Genomic DNA, 16454 nt, shown 5'->3' with positions numbered 1-16454 from the left:
GGCTGAGTAACTACCTGAACAAACTCACTCACACGGACGACTTAAATAAAATTGCCGGCGCTAAGACATACATGCCGGGGGCGCACTCATATTTACAGTACATCTTAACCTTAACTTACAAATTTTACACTAAACCATGGCCCAGGATCACTGAACTCTGCAAAAAGAAAACAGTTAGCAGGGAGCCAGGCTGCCCGCATGCAGTCTCTGGCTCAAACAATGCAGGTGACAGGGAACGTGGCCGGCTGCTCACACGCAGTCCAAGGCCTTCCCTTTTTAACTGAACGCAGTGAACCACAACGGTGCATGGGCTGCACAAACGTAGTCTCCGTGCCAGCTCAAGTGGCACACGCAATGAACACACGAATGGATGGATGAATGGTTTGAACTGAACGCAGTGAACCACAAGGGTGCATGGGCTGCACAACGTAGTCTCCGTGCCAGCTCAAGTGGCACACGCAATGAACACAACGGATGGATGGATGGACACAAACACGGTGCACGGGCCGCCACTGCAGGCCCGTGTTGTAGCTGCCAACAGGGCAGTTCTTGCAGCTTGCAAACTGTTGCCTTGCGGATCCTGGCGCACATGGCAATGAACAGGGGGGCAAAGCAAAAATTGAACGGGGCTGGTGAACGTGGGCAGTGGGCATGGCATGGCAGAGGCAGCAGGCAAACACAGCCCGCAGAAGAAGGCCGTTGCAGGCAAACACAGCCGGCAGATGAACTGGCCGGCACAGGCCTTGAAGTACCACAGCTGCAGACGATCCGGCCGGTACAGGCCTTGCAGCAAAACAGCCAGCAGATGAAGCTGGCAAGCCTTTGCCGTTCAGTGGTGGTTGGTGGAGGGAGTGCGGTGGTGCTGGCCACTCGGAAGGCGGGCTCGGACCTACCCTACGGTCTCCCTCCCAACCTATCGCCTTTGCCTGTCACTGTCCATACCCACTCCCTTAATTTGTCCAAACCCCAATTTAGCCCCAACTTATTATTTTTTTTTTCTTACTTCCCCACTATAAATCGTCCCCGAACCCCCTTTATCGTCTTTGTTCGGCTAACCTATCCTGTCACCTAGCCTACTCCCAACCCCTACGTTCCCTTCCCGGAGGGGAACAAGGGAGAGCTAGCGTCCTGTGTCGAGGCCCAACTCAAGCCTCAGGATGGCCTCCCCAGAGTTCAGCGATCTATAACCAAAGTGGGTCCAGCGGCCCACAACGAGAGCGAGGGGATGGATGGTGCGGAGGGGTACACTTCCTAATCTACCCTAACCATTTAACTGTTAAACTACCCCGGGGCTTTCAACAAGTGCCTCTCGCTTAAACTGTTGGTTCTAACAACCCAGATTCCCGTCGCCTGTGTTGGTGTCCTCACAATTTCGGGCCTCGCCCCCCAATTTTCTCTCCGTGCCCTCACACGGTCTCATGGCTGGGACGCGTGGCTCCCCTTGGCAGGCACGACCCTCTGCCGAATCTCCCGCTATGGCACCCCCGGGCACTACACTGCCTCCGAGCCTACCAGCTCCCTAACACCAGGGAGTGCCCCCCATGGCAGCTCCCCTGAAACGCACACGTGGCAGGCTGGCTCCCCAGGCCCCTTTCCGAGGGTCACCCGTGCCCACAACACTGCCCACACGGCTAATGGCGCCCCGGGCCCCCGCACCAAGCAGGTGCACCCGTGCCCACTACGCTATCCCGGCCCCCCATGGGCCCTTGGCCTACCATGGCCGACTAGCCTGGTGCCCGGGGTACCCACCCAGCGATACTCACCTTTCGCAGCCACGCTCCCAAGCCCGTCAACAGGGCTCCTGCACCCCTCCAAACGGGTTTTGAGCCTACTTCCCCACCAACAACAAAACAACCTCCATTTTTGTTAATTTGACTAACCCACCTAACTCACTCTACACTGACCCCGGGGTCCCTTGGGCGGGAGTCACTCCTCCCCCCAATCACTCATCGCACCATGCAGTCCCCATTCGCTCCACTCACACAGACCCGCTGGCCTCACTCACTCAACATGTACTCACCTCACTCTTCAACACACACCCCGCTGAACTCTGCCATCCTTCTAACTACCTCCCCGAACTAACTCGTGCTCCCACGTCGTCCCTTAAACTACAGCACGTTCCTTTTAACACTACGTAGCTAAGCTACGTCCCCTCTACACATCCACAAGTCTGTCACTGTCTCCAAATCTCTAAAATAACTTTCCCAACCTAAAGCTCACTAAATCCCTCTACCTAATCCATTCCACGGACTCCATGAGGACTTACCCCTGCCCCATGAAGTCGGTCTAACTAAGCTAACCCTTCCCCCTAACTAGTTTCCATCCTGTGCCCTAGTCAAGGGGGTCTTCCACCCCTTGCCCAGGAACCCTGTGCACCCGAAAGTGAGGCTTGCTTTTTTTCTTTTTCTTTTTTCTCTTTACATGCGCAGCACCAGCGCGGCAACTCAGAGCTCGCGCACTTTGCACCTGCCCGTGACGTCATGCAGCTGCACGTGTTCCTCGTCCCTCCTTGGACGGTACCATCCGGCAGGGATACCCCTCCTGCCGGATTCCAACCCCGCGTGCAGCCATGACGTCACCGTGCGCATAAAAAAAAAAACACAAGCCCCACGTCTCGAGGGGTTCCCCACGCGAACACATGTGCTTTGCCCGTTGGAGCTTAACACACACGATCGCGTGGAGAACCCGTCCGGTCCAGATCCATTATCCTGCCTAAACTTTGTCCGTCCGCGGGATCGGCAAATCCACCGCGTGCGTTTCCGGACCGGGACTTCACTCTCGTAAGCGAGCACGTGCGGGCCTCGTGCGTTGCACAGCACGGACCTCGTGCTCACTGCTGGGTGAACCCGGCACGGTCCCCGAAACAACTACAGCCGCTACCCGGCTTTCTTTCCTCACATGTCGCCGTCGTCGCCATTCGACCCACGCACACCTGCGTGTTACGACGCTCACAGTCCATTCCATCACATTCACCCCGGGAGACGCGGCTGCGTGCTCCCGCATGCCCACCGACATCTCCCTTACATACCGCTCTCTCACACACACGGTCTCCCTTGCACTCGGCCGTTCACTCACGCGTGCCATCTCCCTCGCACACGTGGCTCCACGCACACACGCGGGGGCACTCAACCGCGGTGCTTCATCCACACACCGTCCCTCACTCACACACGCGGGGGCACTCACCCGCGGTGCCTCATCCACACACCGTCCCTCACTCACACGCGGGGGCACTCAACCGCGGTTCCTCATCCACACTGGCCGTTTCATCCACACACACGGCCTCACTCACACACGGTGCCTCACCCACACACGCGGGGGCACTCATCCGCGGTGCCTCACTCATACACCGTGCCTCACACACGCGGGGGCACTCACCCGCGGTGCCTCACTCATACACGGCGTGCTGGGAAGCACGCACTCCGGCACCATCGCCACCACACCACTCACATACGGGGTCGCTTCCACACACGGGGACGCACTCACGCCTTGCACCACACACACAGGGACAACCACACTGGGGATTCGTGTCCCCACAAGGGTCTCCGGGGCCTCTATACCCCCCAAGCTCTCCAAGCACCCGTTCGCAGCACTCCTCCCCTCGACCTCGCAAAGCACGACCGAACTCACCTGGTCGTGACTCGCCTCAAGGGGGCATATACTCCCTCCCCTCGTTCCTGGAGGAGGCCATCCAGCTGCTCGCACTGGGTCCCAACACGCTCCGCGAGCTCAACCTCATCATCCTCCACTACCTCTGTGTGTGTGTGCGTCACTTACCCCGTCTTCATCGTGTCGTCTTCCCTCTACCGTTCCCATCTCCCGTGTCTCTGCCAACTCTTCACCCTTTACCTCCCTTGTCTCAACTATTATTTCCGTTGTCGTCACCTCGTGTCTCGTCTCACACGTTTTGGTCTCCCCATTTAATTTTTCCCTTTCGGTCATCGTCACGACCCTCGCCCAACACGTCCCCCGAATTATTTTTTCACCCGCCTCCACCGCGGGCCTGTCAGCCGTTGCACCCCCACCCAGCTCGTTCGTTCCTACACGTGGAGTCGCCATTTTTATCTCCCTGGTCACGGCCTTCATGCCCGCCTGCAGGCATCGGCCCATGTTCTGCGTCTCACCCCTCAGCTTTTTCGTTTCCTCCTTCATGTTTGCTTCCATTCCGTCTATTTGCTTGTTCATTTCGTTTTTCATTTCATTTGTATTTGTATCCATCTTTTCGTTTTTTTGTTTGTTCATGCCTTTCATTTCGTTTTTCATATCCGCATTCATCTTTTGTGCATTCGCATCCATCTTTGCCAGCATGGTGATTAGCTGGGCCATGTCGGGTGCGCTTGGGTGAGCCGTTTCGGCAGGGGTTGGGGAAGGGTTTTGGTGGAGAGGGGGAGGGGAGGTGTCATACACCGCGGCCGCTGCCGCACCTATTTCGGGCTCTGGGTTCAGTTGGGCGAGTTCGTTTTCCTGCACGGGGATTTCATCCTGAGCCATGGATTCTACACATTCTACATCCATTTCTAATACCCCCGGCTCCCGCTCGCCTTGAGACGCCATCTTGCTTCTCTTAAAGGGTTAATTTAGCTCGCTCGTAATTTGGAGGGAATCGGGGGTCGCTTCTCTCACCCCTGGACCGATTCCCGTGAATTTAGCCGGAGACAGGAGAGCCCGTTTTCCCGTTCTCCAATACCAGTGCCGCGAGGAGGGCGATGAGTTTATATCGCACGACCTGACACCAGTGTTGCGGATTCGCGCCCGCCGGCGTGCTGATGGCCACGTAACTCGAATCGCGGCACGTCGCCCACCGGACGGACAATCCAGTCGTGACCCTCTCGGACTAACGCCAGGAACCAGTCACGGGTGGACCTTTCGGTCTCACCGCGATCGTGCCAATCGGCCCCCGCGTGGGATAGGGTTGCTCGCCAAATTCGACCTACCTAAGTACCCACACGGAGGGTAGACCGGGCGATCGCACCTCGCCGCAGGTCGACTTCGGACACAGGCCACTTAAGCGACCCGTTCCGTACTATCGGGATAACCGAGCGGTGTTATTCGTCGGCCTCGACGGTTCAATTAATTATCGGGCGTCTTAGCCCACGACCAACCCTTTACGTGAAGCAAGATGGGGATTCAATGAAAGAAATGACGAAGCGAAGCGGGAAAACAGTTCAACAATAAGCACATTTATTTCGCGATGAACGGAAAGCACACATATACAATTCCACCAAAAGCACATGTAAAAGAAGAAGACAATGCAATATTACACAAAAAGCAAATGCAACAATGCAGATCTATCCGACTACCGGGCACACGGCAACACTTATACAATTTTACTTCACAGACGGCGCCGACAACACATATTCCCAAAGCAAAAGAAAAGAGAACCACCCTCCAGGATGAGGGGGGTAGGCGGGCCTGGGGCCGAGACCGTGTCGGGCCTACCCGTCTGATGATGAGACGCGAAGTGGCGGTGGTGCCTCAACTCCGCGGGCCTCGCGGACAGTGTCTGGTAGGGGGTGGGAAGGGGGCCCCCTTTTGTCGCACTATCTCAGCGCGGGGGGAAACAGGAGGGGGTTGCTGATGCTCGGGGAAAGGAGGATTTCACAAAATCTCGGGTCCCGCGACGAGCGTCTCCACCATGACCTCGGTCGCGCCGCCGGCCTCTCCCTCCGCCGTTCCCCGAATCCGACGCGAGCACCCCCTCAACCGCCTTCGCCGCCGCCGCCGCCTCTCCACAGCATCGTCCGATCGCCCTCTCCGTCTCCTCTCTTGACTCGTCCCAACTCTTCACTGGCTCCGCGAACTCCCAACTGCGAACTGCCAACTGCCAACTGCGAACTCCCAACTGCGAACTCCCAACTGCGAACTGCCAACTGCGAACTGCCCTCTTCTGATGAACGCAGTCGTTTTTATAAGCCCCGTGGCTTCGCTCTTTTACCCTTGACCCTCTGCCTCCGACCCTTCACCTCTCTTGCTGGCTCCCCATTGGCCCGAGGAAAAGTGGGCGTGAATGCTTTTTGATCCATGTATTTGCATATAGCGACCGCCCTCCAACGCCCTGGAGGCGGGGCCAAATCGCCCCTCGCTCACCGATTGGACGGAACAAAAGTGGGCGTGAGTCGTTTTTGATCCGTTTTTCTGCGGAAAGTCCGTGATGTTTTTGAACACGCTGCTCGGTGCGCGCCCCGCACGAGTCCAGCATCGGTGCCCACGAGTGGCGCGAGATGACGGTGATGCGATGGTGGCGAGTTGTGACGGTAAAGGTCGTGGCGGTTGTGGTGAAGCGGCGTTGTGGTTGGTGGTTGTTGTTGTGATGGCCGCGTTGTGGTTGGTGTTTGTTGTTGTGATGGCTGTTGAGACGTGGTTGGTGGTGGTAATAATGGCGGCTGGTCCAAAATAAAGATAGTAAAAGAAAAACGGCTATCCTGAAGAGTCGCAGCCCTCATGAATGACATTTATTCCCTCTAGACAACGGGTTTGGGCCTAACTACACATATACTTACCGAGATATCTCACCTCAGGGACCTGAATGGTGGTTTGCGAATTTGGTCAACCACAACAATATGTATGTATATATATATATATATATATATATATATATATATATATATATATATATATATATATATATATATATATATATATATGTACAGTGGGGAGAACAAGTATTTGATACACTGCAGATTTTGCAGGTTTTCCCACTTACAAAGCACGTAGAGGTCTGTAATTTTTATCATAGGTACACTTCAACTGTGAAAGACGGAATCTAAAACAAAAATCCTGAAAATCACATTGTATGATTTTAAAATAATTAATTTGCATTCGATTGCATGAAATAAGTATTCGATCACCTTCCAACCAGAAAGAATTCCAGCTCTCACAGACCTGTTAGTTTTGTCTTTAAGAAGCCCTCCCATTCTCCACTCATTACCTGTATTAACTGCACCTGTTTGAACTCGTTATCTGCATAAAAGACAGCTGTCCACACTCAATCAATCAGACTCCAACCTCTCCACAATGGGAAGACCAGAGAACTGTCTAAGGACATCAGGGACAAAATTGTAGACTTGCACAAGGCCGGGATGGGCTACAGGGCAATAGGCAAGCAGCTTGGTGAGAAGGCAACAACTATTGGCGCAATTATTAGAAAATGGAAGAAGTTCAAGATAACAGTCAATCTCCCTCGGTCTGGGGCTCCATGCAAGATCTCACCTCGTGGAGCCTCAATGATCATGGGAAAGGTGAGGGATCAGCCCAGAACTACATGGCAGGACCTGGTCAATGACCTGAAGAGAGCTGGGACCACCGTATCAAAGAAAACCATAAGTAACACACTACGCCATCATGGATTAAAATCCTGCAGTGCACGCAAGGTCCCTCTGCTCAAGCCAGCGCATGTCCAGGCCTGTCTGAAGTTTGCCAATGACCATCTGGATGATCCAGAGGAGGAATGCGAGAAGGTCATGTGGTCTGATGAGACCAAAATAGAGCTTTTTGGTTTAAACTCCACTCGCCGTGTTTGGAGGAAGAAGAAGGATGAGTGCAACCCCAAGAACACCAACCCAACCATGAAGCATGGAGGTGGAAACATAATTCTTTGGGGATGCTTTTCTGCAAAGGGGACAGGACGACTGCACCGTATTGAGGGGAGGATGGATGGGGACATGTATCGCGAGATCTTGGCCAACATCCTCCTTCCCTCAACAAGAGCATTGAAGATGGGGCATGGCTGGGTCTTCCAGCATGACAACGACCCGAAACACACAGCCAGGGCAACTAAGGAGTGGCTCCGTAAGAAGCATCTCAAGGTCCTGGAGTGGCCCAGCCAGTCTCCAGACCTGAACCCAATAGAAAATCTTTGGAGGGAGCTGAAAGTCTGTGTTTCCCAGCGACAGCCCCGAAACCTGAAGGATCTGGAGAAGATCTGTATGGAGGAGTGGGCCAAAATCCCTGCTGCAGTCTGTGCAAACCTGGTTAAGAACTATAGGAAACGTCTGATCTCTGAAATTGCAAACAAAGGTTTCTGTACCAAATATTAAGTTCTGTTTTTCTGATGTATCAAATACTTATTTCATGCAATAAAATGCAAATTAATTATTTAAAAATCACACAATGTGATTTTCAGGATTTTTGTTTTAGATTCCGTCTTTCACAGTTGAAGTGTACCTATGATAAAAATTACAGACCTCTACATGCTTTGTAAGTGGGAAAACCTGCAAAATCTGCAGTGTATCAAATACTTGTTCTCCCCACTGTATATATGTATATGTATATGTATATATATATATATATATATATATATATATATATATATATATATATATATATATATATATATATATATATATATATATATATATATATATATATATATATATATATATATATATATATATATATATATATATATATATATATATGTATATATATATATATATATATGTATATATATATATATATATATATATATATATATATATATATATATATATATATATATATATATATATATATATATATATATATATATATATATATATATATATATATATATATATATATATATATATATATATATATATATATATATATATATATATATATATATATATATATATATATATATATATATGTGTATATATATATATATATATATATATATATATATATATATATATATATATATATATATATATATATATATATATATATATATATATATATATATATATATATATATATATATATATATATATATATATATATATATATATATATATATATATATATATATATATATATATATATATATATATATATATATATATATATATATATATATATATATATATATATATATATATATATATATATATATATATATATATATATATATATATATATATATATATATATATATATATATATATATATATATATATATATATATATATATATATATATATATATATATATATATATATATATATATATATATATATATATATATATATATATATATATATATATATATATATATATATATATATATATATATATATATATATATATATATATATATATATATATATATATATATATATATATATATGTATATATATGTATATTTGTATATGTATATGTATATATATATGTATATGTATATATATATATATATATATATATATATATATATATATATATATATATATATATATATATACATACATACATATGAACACACACACACACACACACACACACACACACACACACACACACACACACACACACACACACACACACACACACACACACACTGTAGAATCCCGCTATTCACGGGGGATTCATTCCTGGAAAATGCCGCGAATATCGGGGCATTGAATCAACAGGAAAAATAGGGATAGTTTCTGGCGTTTCGTGATTCATCAGGGAAAATAATATGTCCTGTGAAAAACCACGAATACGCCCGCGAAATACCGTGAATACCCCGCACTAAAAACGATGAAAATGCGACAAAAAATTAAAAAAAACACGAATACACCCGCAAAAACTGTGAAGACACGAAGAAAAAAACTTGTGAAGTACAGGGTCGTGAATGTAGAAGCAGGTCCCATTTTATCAACCACATATGTGGGGTCCACGAATAGTCAGGTCAGGTCAGGTATGGAAGCATGTGCCAGAGCAGCGCGTCGCTGTGTCCACTTTCCACCGGTACTCCAGGGGCCTCCGTCTGGCCATCCCCCAGGCAGATGCCTGGCCCATCCCCATCTCCTTGAGATGTCAATCAACCTGCTGCAATCACGAGGCACGTAGTCGGCCCATTGGCCTCCTCCACTCACGAGACTCCCTCGCTGAGAGAATCTGGTGAGCAGGATCAGTGTCAGGATAACGAGCCACATGTCCATACTGCCGCATCTGACGCTCACGGACTGTGCAGGTAACAAATCTCATTTGAGTCTCTCTCAGCAACCGCTCGTTGGACACAAAGTCCGACCAGCGATAGCCAAGGATTCTCCAAAGAGACCTGGTACCAAAGGAATTAAGTCTCCATCTCAGATCCTTGATCAGAGTCCAAGTCTCGCATCCATAGAGCAAGACTCGAAGCACCAAGGACTTGAAGACTCAGACTTTCATCCTCCCACACAGGCACCGGCAGCCCCACATCCCATTATCCAGTGAATCCATGACTCTCCAGGCCCGACCCAGACGTCAATTGACCCCTGACTCACAGCTGGCAGAGACATGAATATCACTGCCAAGGTAAGTGAATCTCTCCACGACCTCAACATCCTCACCACAGACAGGCACAGACAGGACAGTGGCATCCAAGATGTCATTGAAAGCCTGGATCTTCATTTTGACCCAGGAAACCCGTAACCCAGTGGCTCCGACTCCTCATTCATTCAGCACCTCGAGGGCCCCCAAAAGTAAATCTAAAGTCTCCGCAAAGATGACTGCATCATCTGCGAAATCAAGGTCCGAGATCTTGACATTCCCAAACGATGCACTGCAGCTTGATCTCTCCAACCACCTCCCTAGAATCCAGTCCATACAAGTGCTGAAAAGTGTGGGGGCCAGTACCCACCCCTGATGAACTCCAGTAACAACTGGAAATAAGTCAGAGATGGTACCACCACATCTCACAGCACTCTCAGTGCCAGAGTCAGGTTCAGACATCAGATCGATCAGCTTTGGTGGCACCCCACGAAGACCAAGAATCCTCCAGAGGGCATTCCGATTCAATGAATCAAAGGCTTTACATAGATCAACATAAGCTGCAAGCAGCCCCTGCCGAAACTCTCGTCTGCATTCGGTGAGGACTGGAAGAGCAAGGATATGGTCAATCGTTGACCTCTTTGGTGTAAAGCCTGAATGCTCTGGACGCTGGTGCTCAAGCAGATGGTGGCGAACCCTATCAAGAATTATCCGAGCAAAGACCTTGCCCGGCACTGAGAGCAGCGTCACCCCTCGGTAGTTGTTCAGTCTTAGCGATCACCCTTCCCTTTCCAGAGAGGGACAACAAGGCCCCTCTTCCAATCAGTGGGGATGATGTTTGTGTTCCAAGCAGAGCACAGAACTGCATGCAACGACACGAGTGCAGCATTTCCACCAGCCTTGAGAAGTTCAGCATGGATGCCACAGATCCCTGGAGCTTTACCCCCATTTCAACCGGTTCACCGCAGCCCGTGTTTCTACAAGCGAAGGTGGACCACAGTTGATTGGAAGGTCTGCAACAGGGATTGTAACACCCCTGAAGTCCAACTCGACAGCTGGTGGATCAGCCTGGTACAACCACTCAAAATAACCGGCCCAGCGGGCCTTCACTTCGGACTCCTCTGTCAAGAGCCTACCACTCTCTGCTCCAACTGCAGTACACTGAGGGAAGGGCTTGGATGAACACAATGAGCGAATTCCCCTGTAAGCAGGACGAGAATCCCTTGACCACAGGTGATGCTCTACCCCCTCACAGATTCCTCACACATAGGCCTCGTTGTCCACCCTCAGTGCACGTACAGTTTTACGCCTCAGCTCCTTGAATAGCTCAGCTCTGCCATTCAGCCTGGCCCTGCGACTCTGGTCAATGGTCTCCAGTGTCCCTTGAGAGACAAAATTCTTCTTTGCCCTATGGTGAGTTCGAAGACATCCACCGGCAACATCAAGGATGGTGGTCTTGAAGGCACTCCACAACTCTTTAGGACCACCCAAAGCACCCAGACTCCTGAAATCTCCACTCAGCTTGTTCGCAGACTCCTCAGCTACCCTCTCATCCTTGAGCTTGCCAACATGCAGCCTAGGCTGGGATGGTACCATTTTCCTGGATTTAAGGTGCAACTTCAGAGTTCCTACAACAAGCCAGTGGTCATTATTGAGGAACTGAGCACTCCGGTAGACCCTGCAGTTCTGGATCATCCTCCAGCGACCATCAACGAGGACATGGTCAATCTCCTTTGCCACACCGCCAGCGTTGGAATACCAAGTCCAACGATGAGCTTGTGGGCGCTGAAACCATGAACCGGCCACCCTAAGTCCATGACTTCTTGCAAAGTCAAGGAACTTAGTGCTATTCTGTTTCATAGTTCCTGACCCATGGGGATGAACACACGTCTCATAGCCATCCCTATCAGTTCCAGTCAATGCATTGAAATCCTCCAAGACTAGAAGTGTATCTTGTCTGGGGCACTGATCAACCACAGACTCGAGCGTGGCGTAGAATGCATCCTTCATGGTGAGATCACTCGCCTCAGTTTGAGCATAAACAGAGACCAGGGAAATAACACCAAAGGAGTGACGAATCCTTCGTCTCATAATACGCTCGTTGACCAATGTTATCTCAATTATCATTGGAGTCAACTTATTGGACACAGCTACAGCAACTCCTTGGGAATGGTAACCATCAGAGTGACCAGACCAATAGTAGGTGTAACCACCCACCATGATCTCTCTGCAATCTGGTCTCCGAACCTCAGAGAGTGCTGCAATACTGCCTGACCTGACACCATGAATAGTGAATCCATGAATAACGGGATCCGACAGTATATCATTGTAATTTTTATATATCATCGAATCCATGAATAGCGGGATCCGACAGTATATCATTGTTATCGTTGTCATTTTCTATTATATATATATATATATATATATATATATATATATATATATATATATATATATATATATATATATATATATGTAATCAAATTAGTGAATAGCAGGGTTGGACATATATAAGACTTATATAATATATTAATTTTATAGATATCATCGAATTTGTGAATAGCAGGTTCCGACAGTATATCGTTGTAATTTTTATATATCATCGAATCCGTGAATAGTAGTGTTCGCCAACATATCATTGTAATTTTATAGATATCATCGAATTTGTGACTAGCAGGGTCCGACAGTATATCATTGTAATTTTTATATATCATCGAATCTGCGAGTTGAAGGATAGTTTCTGGATAATTATCATCAAATCCGCAAGTTAAAGATTGGAGCTCAAGGATAATTTCTCATACGATTACTTATAATATATGTTACGTTTTTATATGTAACACTTCTTGGTTTCTATTTTCCCAAAACAGGCATTAATGCCTGTGAGACAGAGAATGGTGGTTGCTCCAAATACGCCATTTGTCATCGCACAAAGCCTGGCCTGCGCAACTGCGTTTGCATGTCAGGCTTCACCGGAGATGGAGTTATATGCCTGGGTAACTCACCAAATCCGTGCACTTATGAATATGCTCTCAATAAATATAATGTGCATCAGAGATTTCTCATGCGTATTGTTTTATTTGTTAGAAATTGACCCGTGCCGGGAGAACAATGGCGGTTGTGACAAAAATGCAGAATGCACACACATCGGGCCAAACAAGGTACCTGCTGATTACATAATCGTTTTTAAATGTATTATTCTCCTGCTCTTTTTCCGATTTGTTTTCTATACTGACACATTGTTTTCCAATAGGCCAAATACAGCGGATTCTCATTAAAATTAATGACTTTATTACACAGACCATTCGTCTTCGTAAATATTCATCCTAAATGTGGTTTTGCAATCATAATATTTTCAGCAATTATCTCTCATGAGAAGACCCGGAAAATCAAGAGGTAGTTGAGAAGTCCGTCCCTCCCTTCCCCTCAACTACCCTCATCGCCACCATGAGTAAAACTCATCATGGATGTTTGTCCTCTTATGTGTAATTTCCAGCAGCATCAAACATCATTTTCCATTTGTATGCAAATTTCCTGATACCATTGGAATATAAACCATGCTCTTATTGTCCTAGATATCCACAATAAAGTGAAATACTTTTTGACTTCCCTTCATGTACTGCACGCATGGCAATGACATATCCTCCGCCAGACCTTGTATTTGTTTGCCTTTCCTCCTAACATTCCATACTTCATGGCATCCGATGTTCATTCCTGACATTTTGGTTTTGCTTGTCAAACATGTGTGAGTACAAAGGAAGAAATATACCTTGAAGCTCTTGTTCAGTGGGGACATAATATCTATCCCATTGCTGCTTCTGTGAAAGTTAGTGCATTTGTAAAGTCAAGAACATCAAGGGAACACCAAATGTGCTTCTTCATGACATGCGACTCGTCTCCATAATCGTGGCAGATATGAATGAGCAGAAGGAAGAAGCTTCACTCCTTTGCTTTGAGCACTTGGAGGAGGAAAACATTCCAATCTCTGCTCTGATGCTGCAGGAGAGGAAAATAGCTATTGTTTTGCTGCAGCACTACCGCCATCTTTTCTTTCTCTCAGAGCTCTGTTCTTCAAAATCGGCAAGCATATTTGGGAAAATAAAATAGCAGAATCTTTACATCCTTCATCAATAGACCTGCAAAGATTGGAACATTTTCTTTCCTGCAACACTTAAGGCATGCTATCCGTCGTGGGAAGCAAGAAGGACAAAATAGAGGGAGACTTGGATAAATAATGGGCGTGGGGAGAAAGTAGGGGTAGGGAAAGATAAGTGAGTTTGCACCAGCAAGCATCGTCTGCCTCTGAGAAAAAGCAAACAAGTGGATTCCACTCGGGAATATTGCATGTCTTGCTCAGAATGGAAAGCTGTATATCAACCATATTGGATTTGAATCTCCCTAATTTAACTTTGTTTCTCTTTCTTCTTTTTCCTCGGATTCATATTCTCCGCAGAATGGAGACTTGTGTTCTTGTTGAAGGCTCGTGTCGATCTGCATCGGTGGATAGGTAGAACAATGGATGAAATCACCAGGACACTGATTGAGGTATGTTAACTGTCATGGGAAGCAAGAAGAGGCTGACGTTTCGGGTGTTAACCTTTCATCGAAGCAAACCTCTTTTGCTCTGCAAATGGTTAATGCCTGAAACATCAGCTTCTCCTTGCTTCCCATGGCAGTTGGCATACCTCAATCAACATCTTGTTTATTTTGATCAATTGTTCATGTTCTTTAGTTTAATTAAATGAATGGTATCTAAAAGTGGCGTTTGTCTTATCAAAGCCATTTTCTCATTTATCCATGTTCACAAGAGTCGACTGTAACTTGTTATTATGGAACACTGATGGAATGCTTATGCCGACATTGCAATTGAAAATGTTTTTCCTTTTTTTTAATGATCTACCCATTTGGATTATATTAACACTGATTATTTTATTAACACCAATCCTAGGCTGTCTGTAACTGCCTGGAAGGTTACACTGGAAATGACAAATCATGTGAACCAATCAACCCTTGTAAAGCGGTAAGCACGCGATGCTTTCAGCAGTTTTCACACACCCACGCATGTTACTTGTATAGTGTTGGTTTGCTCTGGTTGCTCGCTCGTCACTAATGTCGAAGTTATATAAAGACCTTATTTGTACACAGAGTCGAGGCTCATGGAAAAGTTAGACCACTGAACGGATCAGGATGCAACAGAACAAAAGGAGCAGATGAGGGAGAGTGGAAAACACCAACTGCAGGGTTGAAGGACAAAATAGAGGGAGACTTGGATAAATAATGGGGTGTGGGGAGGAAGTAGGGCCTTTCATTTAAATCACAAATAATCATCATGACACCCATTATGTATAGCATTTTAAAAAAATATCCTTATGTGGTTACTTCTGTTCTCCTTCTGATACATTTTATATGCATCAAATTGTTTCCTGATTTTTACTTTTTCAAGAAACCAAAATGTTGAATAAACACTTTTGAATGTTACTTTCGAAATGGTAATCATTGTACTGATAGTAAAACATAGCATGGCTCTGTTGGTGCAGGGTATGTAACCATCGAGCTTGATTCTACTGACTGATTGTTCTGAAGCTCTGAGCTGTTTGTGACTCCATCCTCAACAAATCCATCAATATCGTACAACAATACATATAGGATAGGTTTACTGATAAGGACTCAGAGCTTCTGTGGAATTGATAAACAAGTTTACACAAAGTTGATGTCGTTGGCATGAGTCACTCATAATAAAAAAAGCGCATGATTTCAAGATGATATCCACAAATAAAGAAATCCTTAAAATCCAGCAGTTTACCAAATGAATCTAGGATGTGTGTTTAAGCTTGCCTTGATGAAAAAGCGAAAACAGAAAAAAAAAAAATCAGAAGATAACCACATTAGCCAATGCATCAACGATGGTGAAAGTTTCCGAGGCATTGGGTGTAAAACGCAGGAAATCGGTGAAATTCCATCAATTGATGTCGAAAACTCAGAAAACACACAGGTCTAGATAATCGAGCACAAGCATATATCGATTGCAAAGCACTGCTGCAAATCCCTGGGGGTCACACAGAATGTAAAGTCCAAATTACCTTCTCGGCTATCATGTGCGATTTGCTGCAGGCCCGAAAGACCTTTCTCCATGCTGCACCACAAGGAATGAGCTAAGCGTTTTATCCTTCCTTGTGGTCGCTATTTTATCTCATACCATTCAACCCGTCAAACTATGTATGTATCCGGTTCACCAATCAAAGGAA

The 16454-nt window shown here is 46.3% G+C and overlaps 1 protein-coding gene across 1 annotated transcript in view; it reads left to right on the top strand.

Annotated features, from left to right (window-relative positions):
- Positions 1-16454, top strand: part of STAB2 (stabilin 2) — a 426796-nt gene that overhangs the window by 290138 nt on the left and 120204 nt on the right. Inside the window, exons 42-44 of the mRNA XM_085899123.1 lie at positions 13080-13205; positions 13297-13370; positions 15158-15229. Coding sequence (XP_085755249.1) covers positions 13080-13205; positions 13297-13370; positions 15158-15229 — 272 coding nt within the window. The remainder of the gene's footprint in view (positions 1-13079; positions 13206-13296; positions 13371-15157; positions 15230-16454) is intronic.

The sequence above is a fragment of the Eptatretus burgeri genome, chromosome 10, assembly GCF_056783735.1.
Source record: "Eptatretus burgeri isolate ZD-2024b chromosome 10, Ebu_testis_v1, whole genome shotgun sequence".
Lineage (NCBI taxonomy): Eukaryota > Metazoa > Chordata > Myxini > Myxiniformes > Myxinidae > Eptatretus > Eptatretus burgeri.
This window is presented reverse-complemented; position numbering and strand designations above follow the sequence as displayed.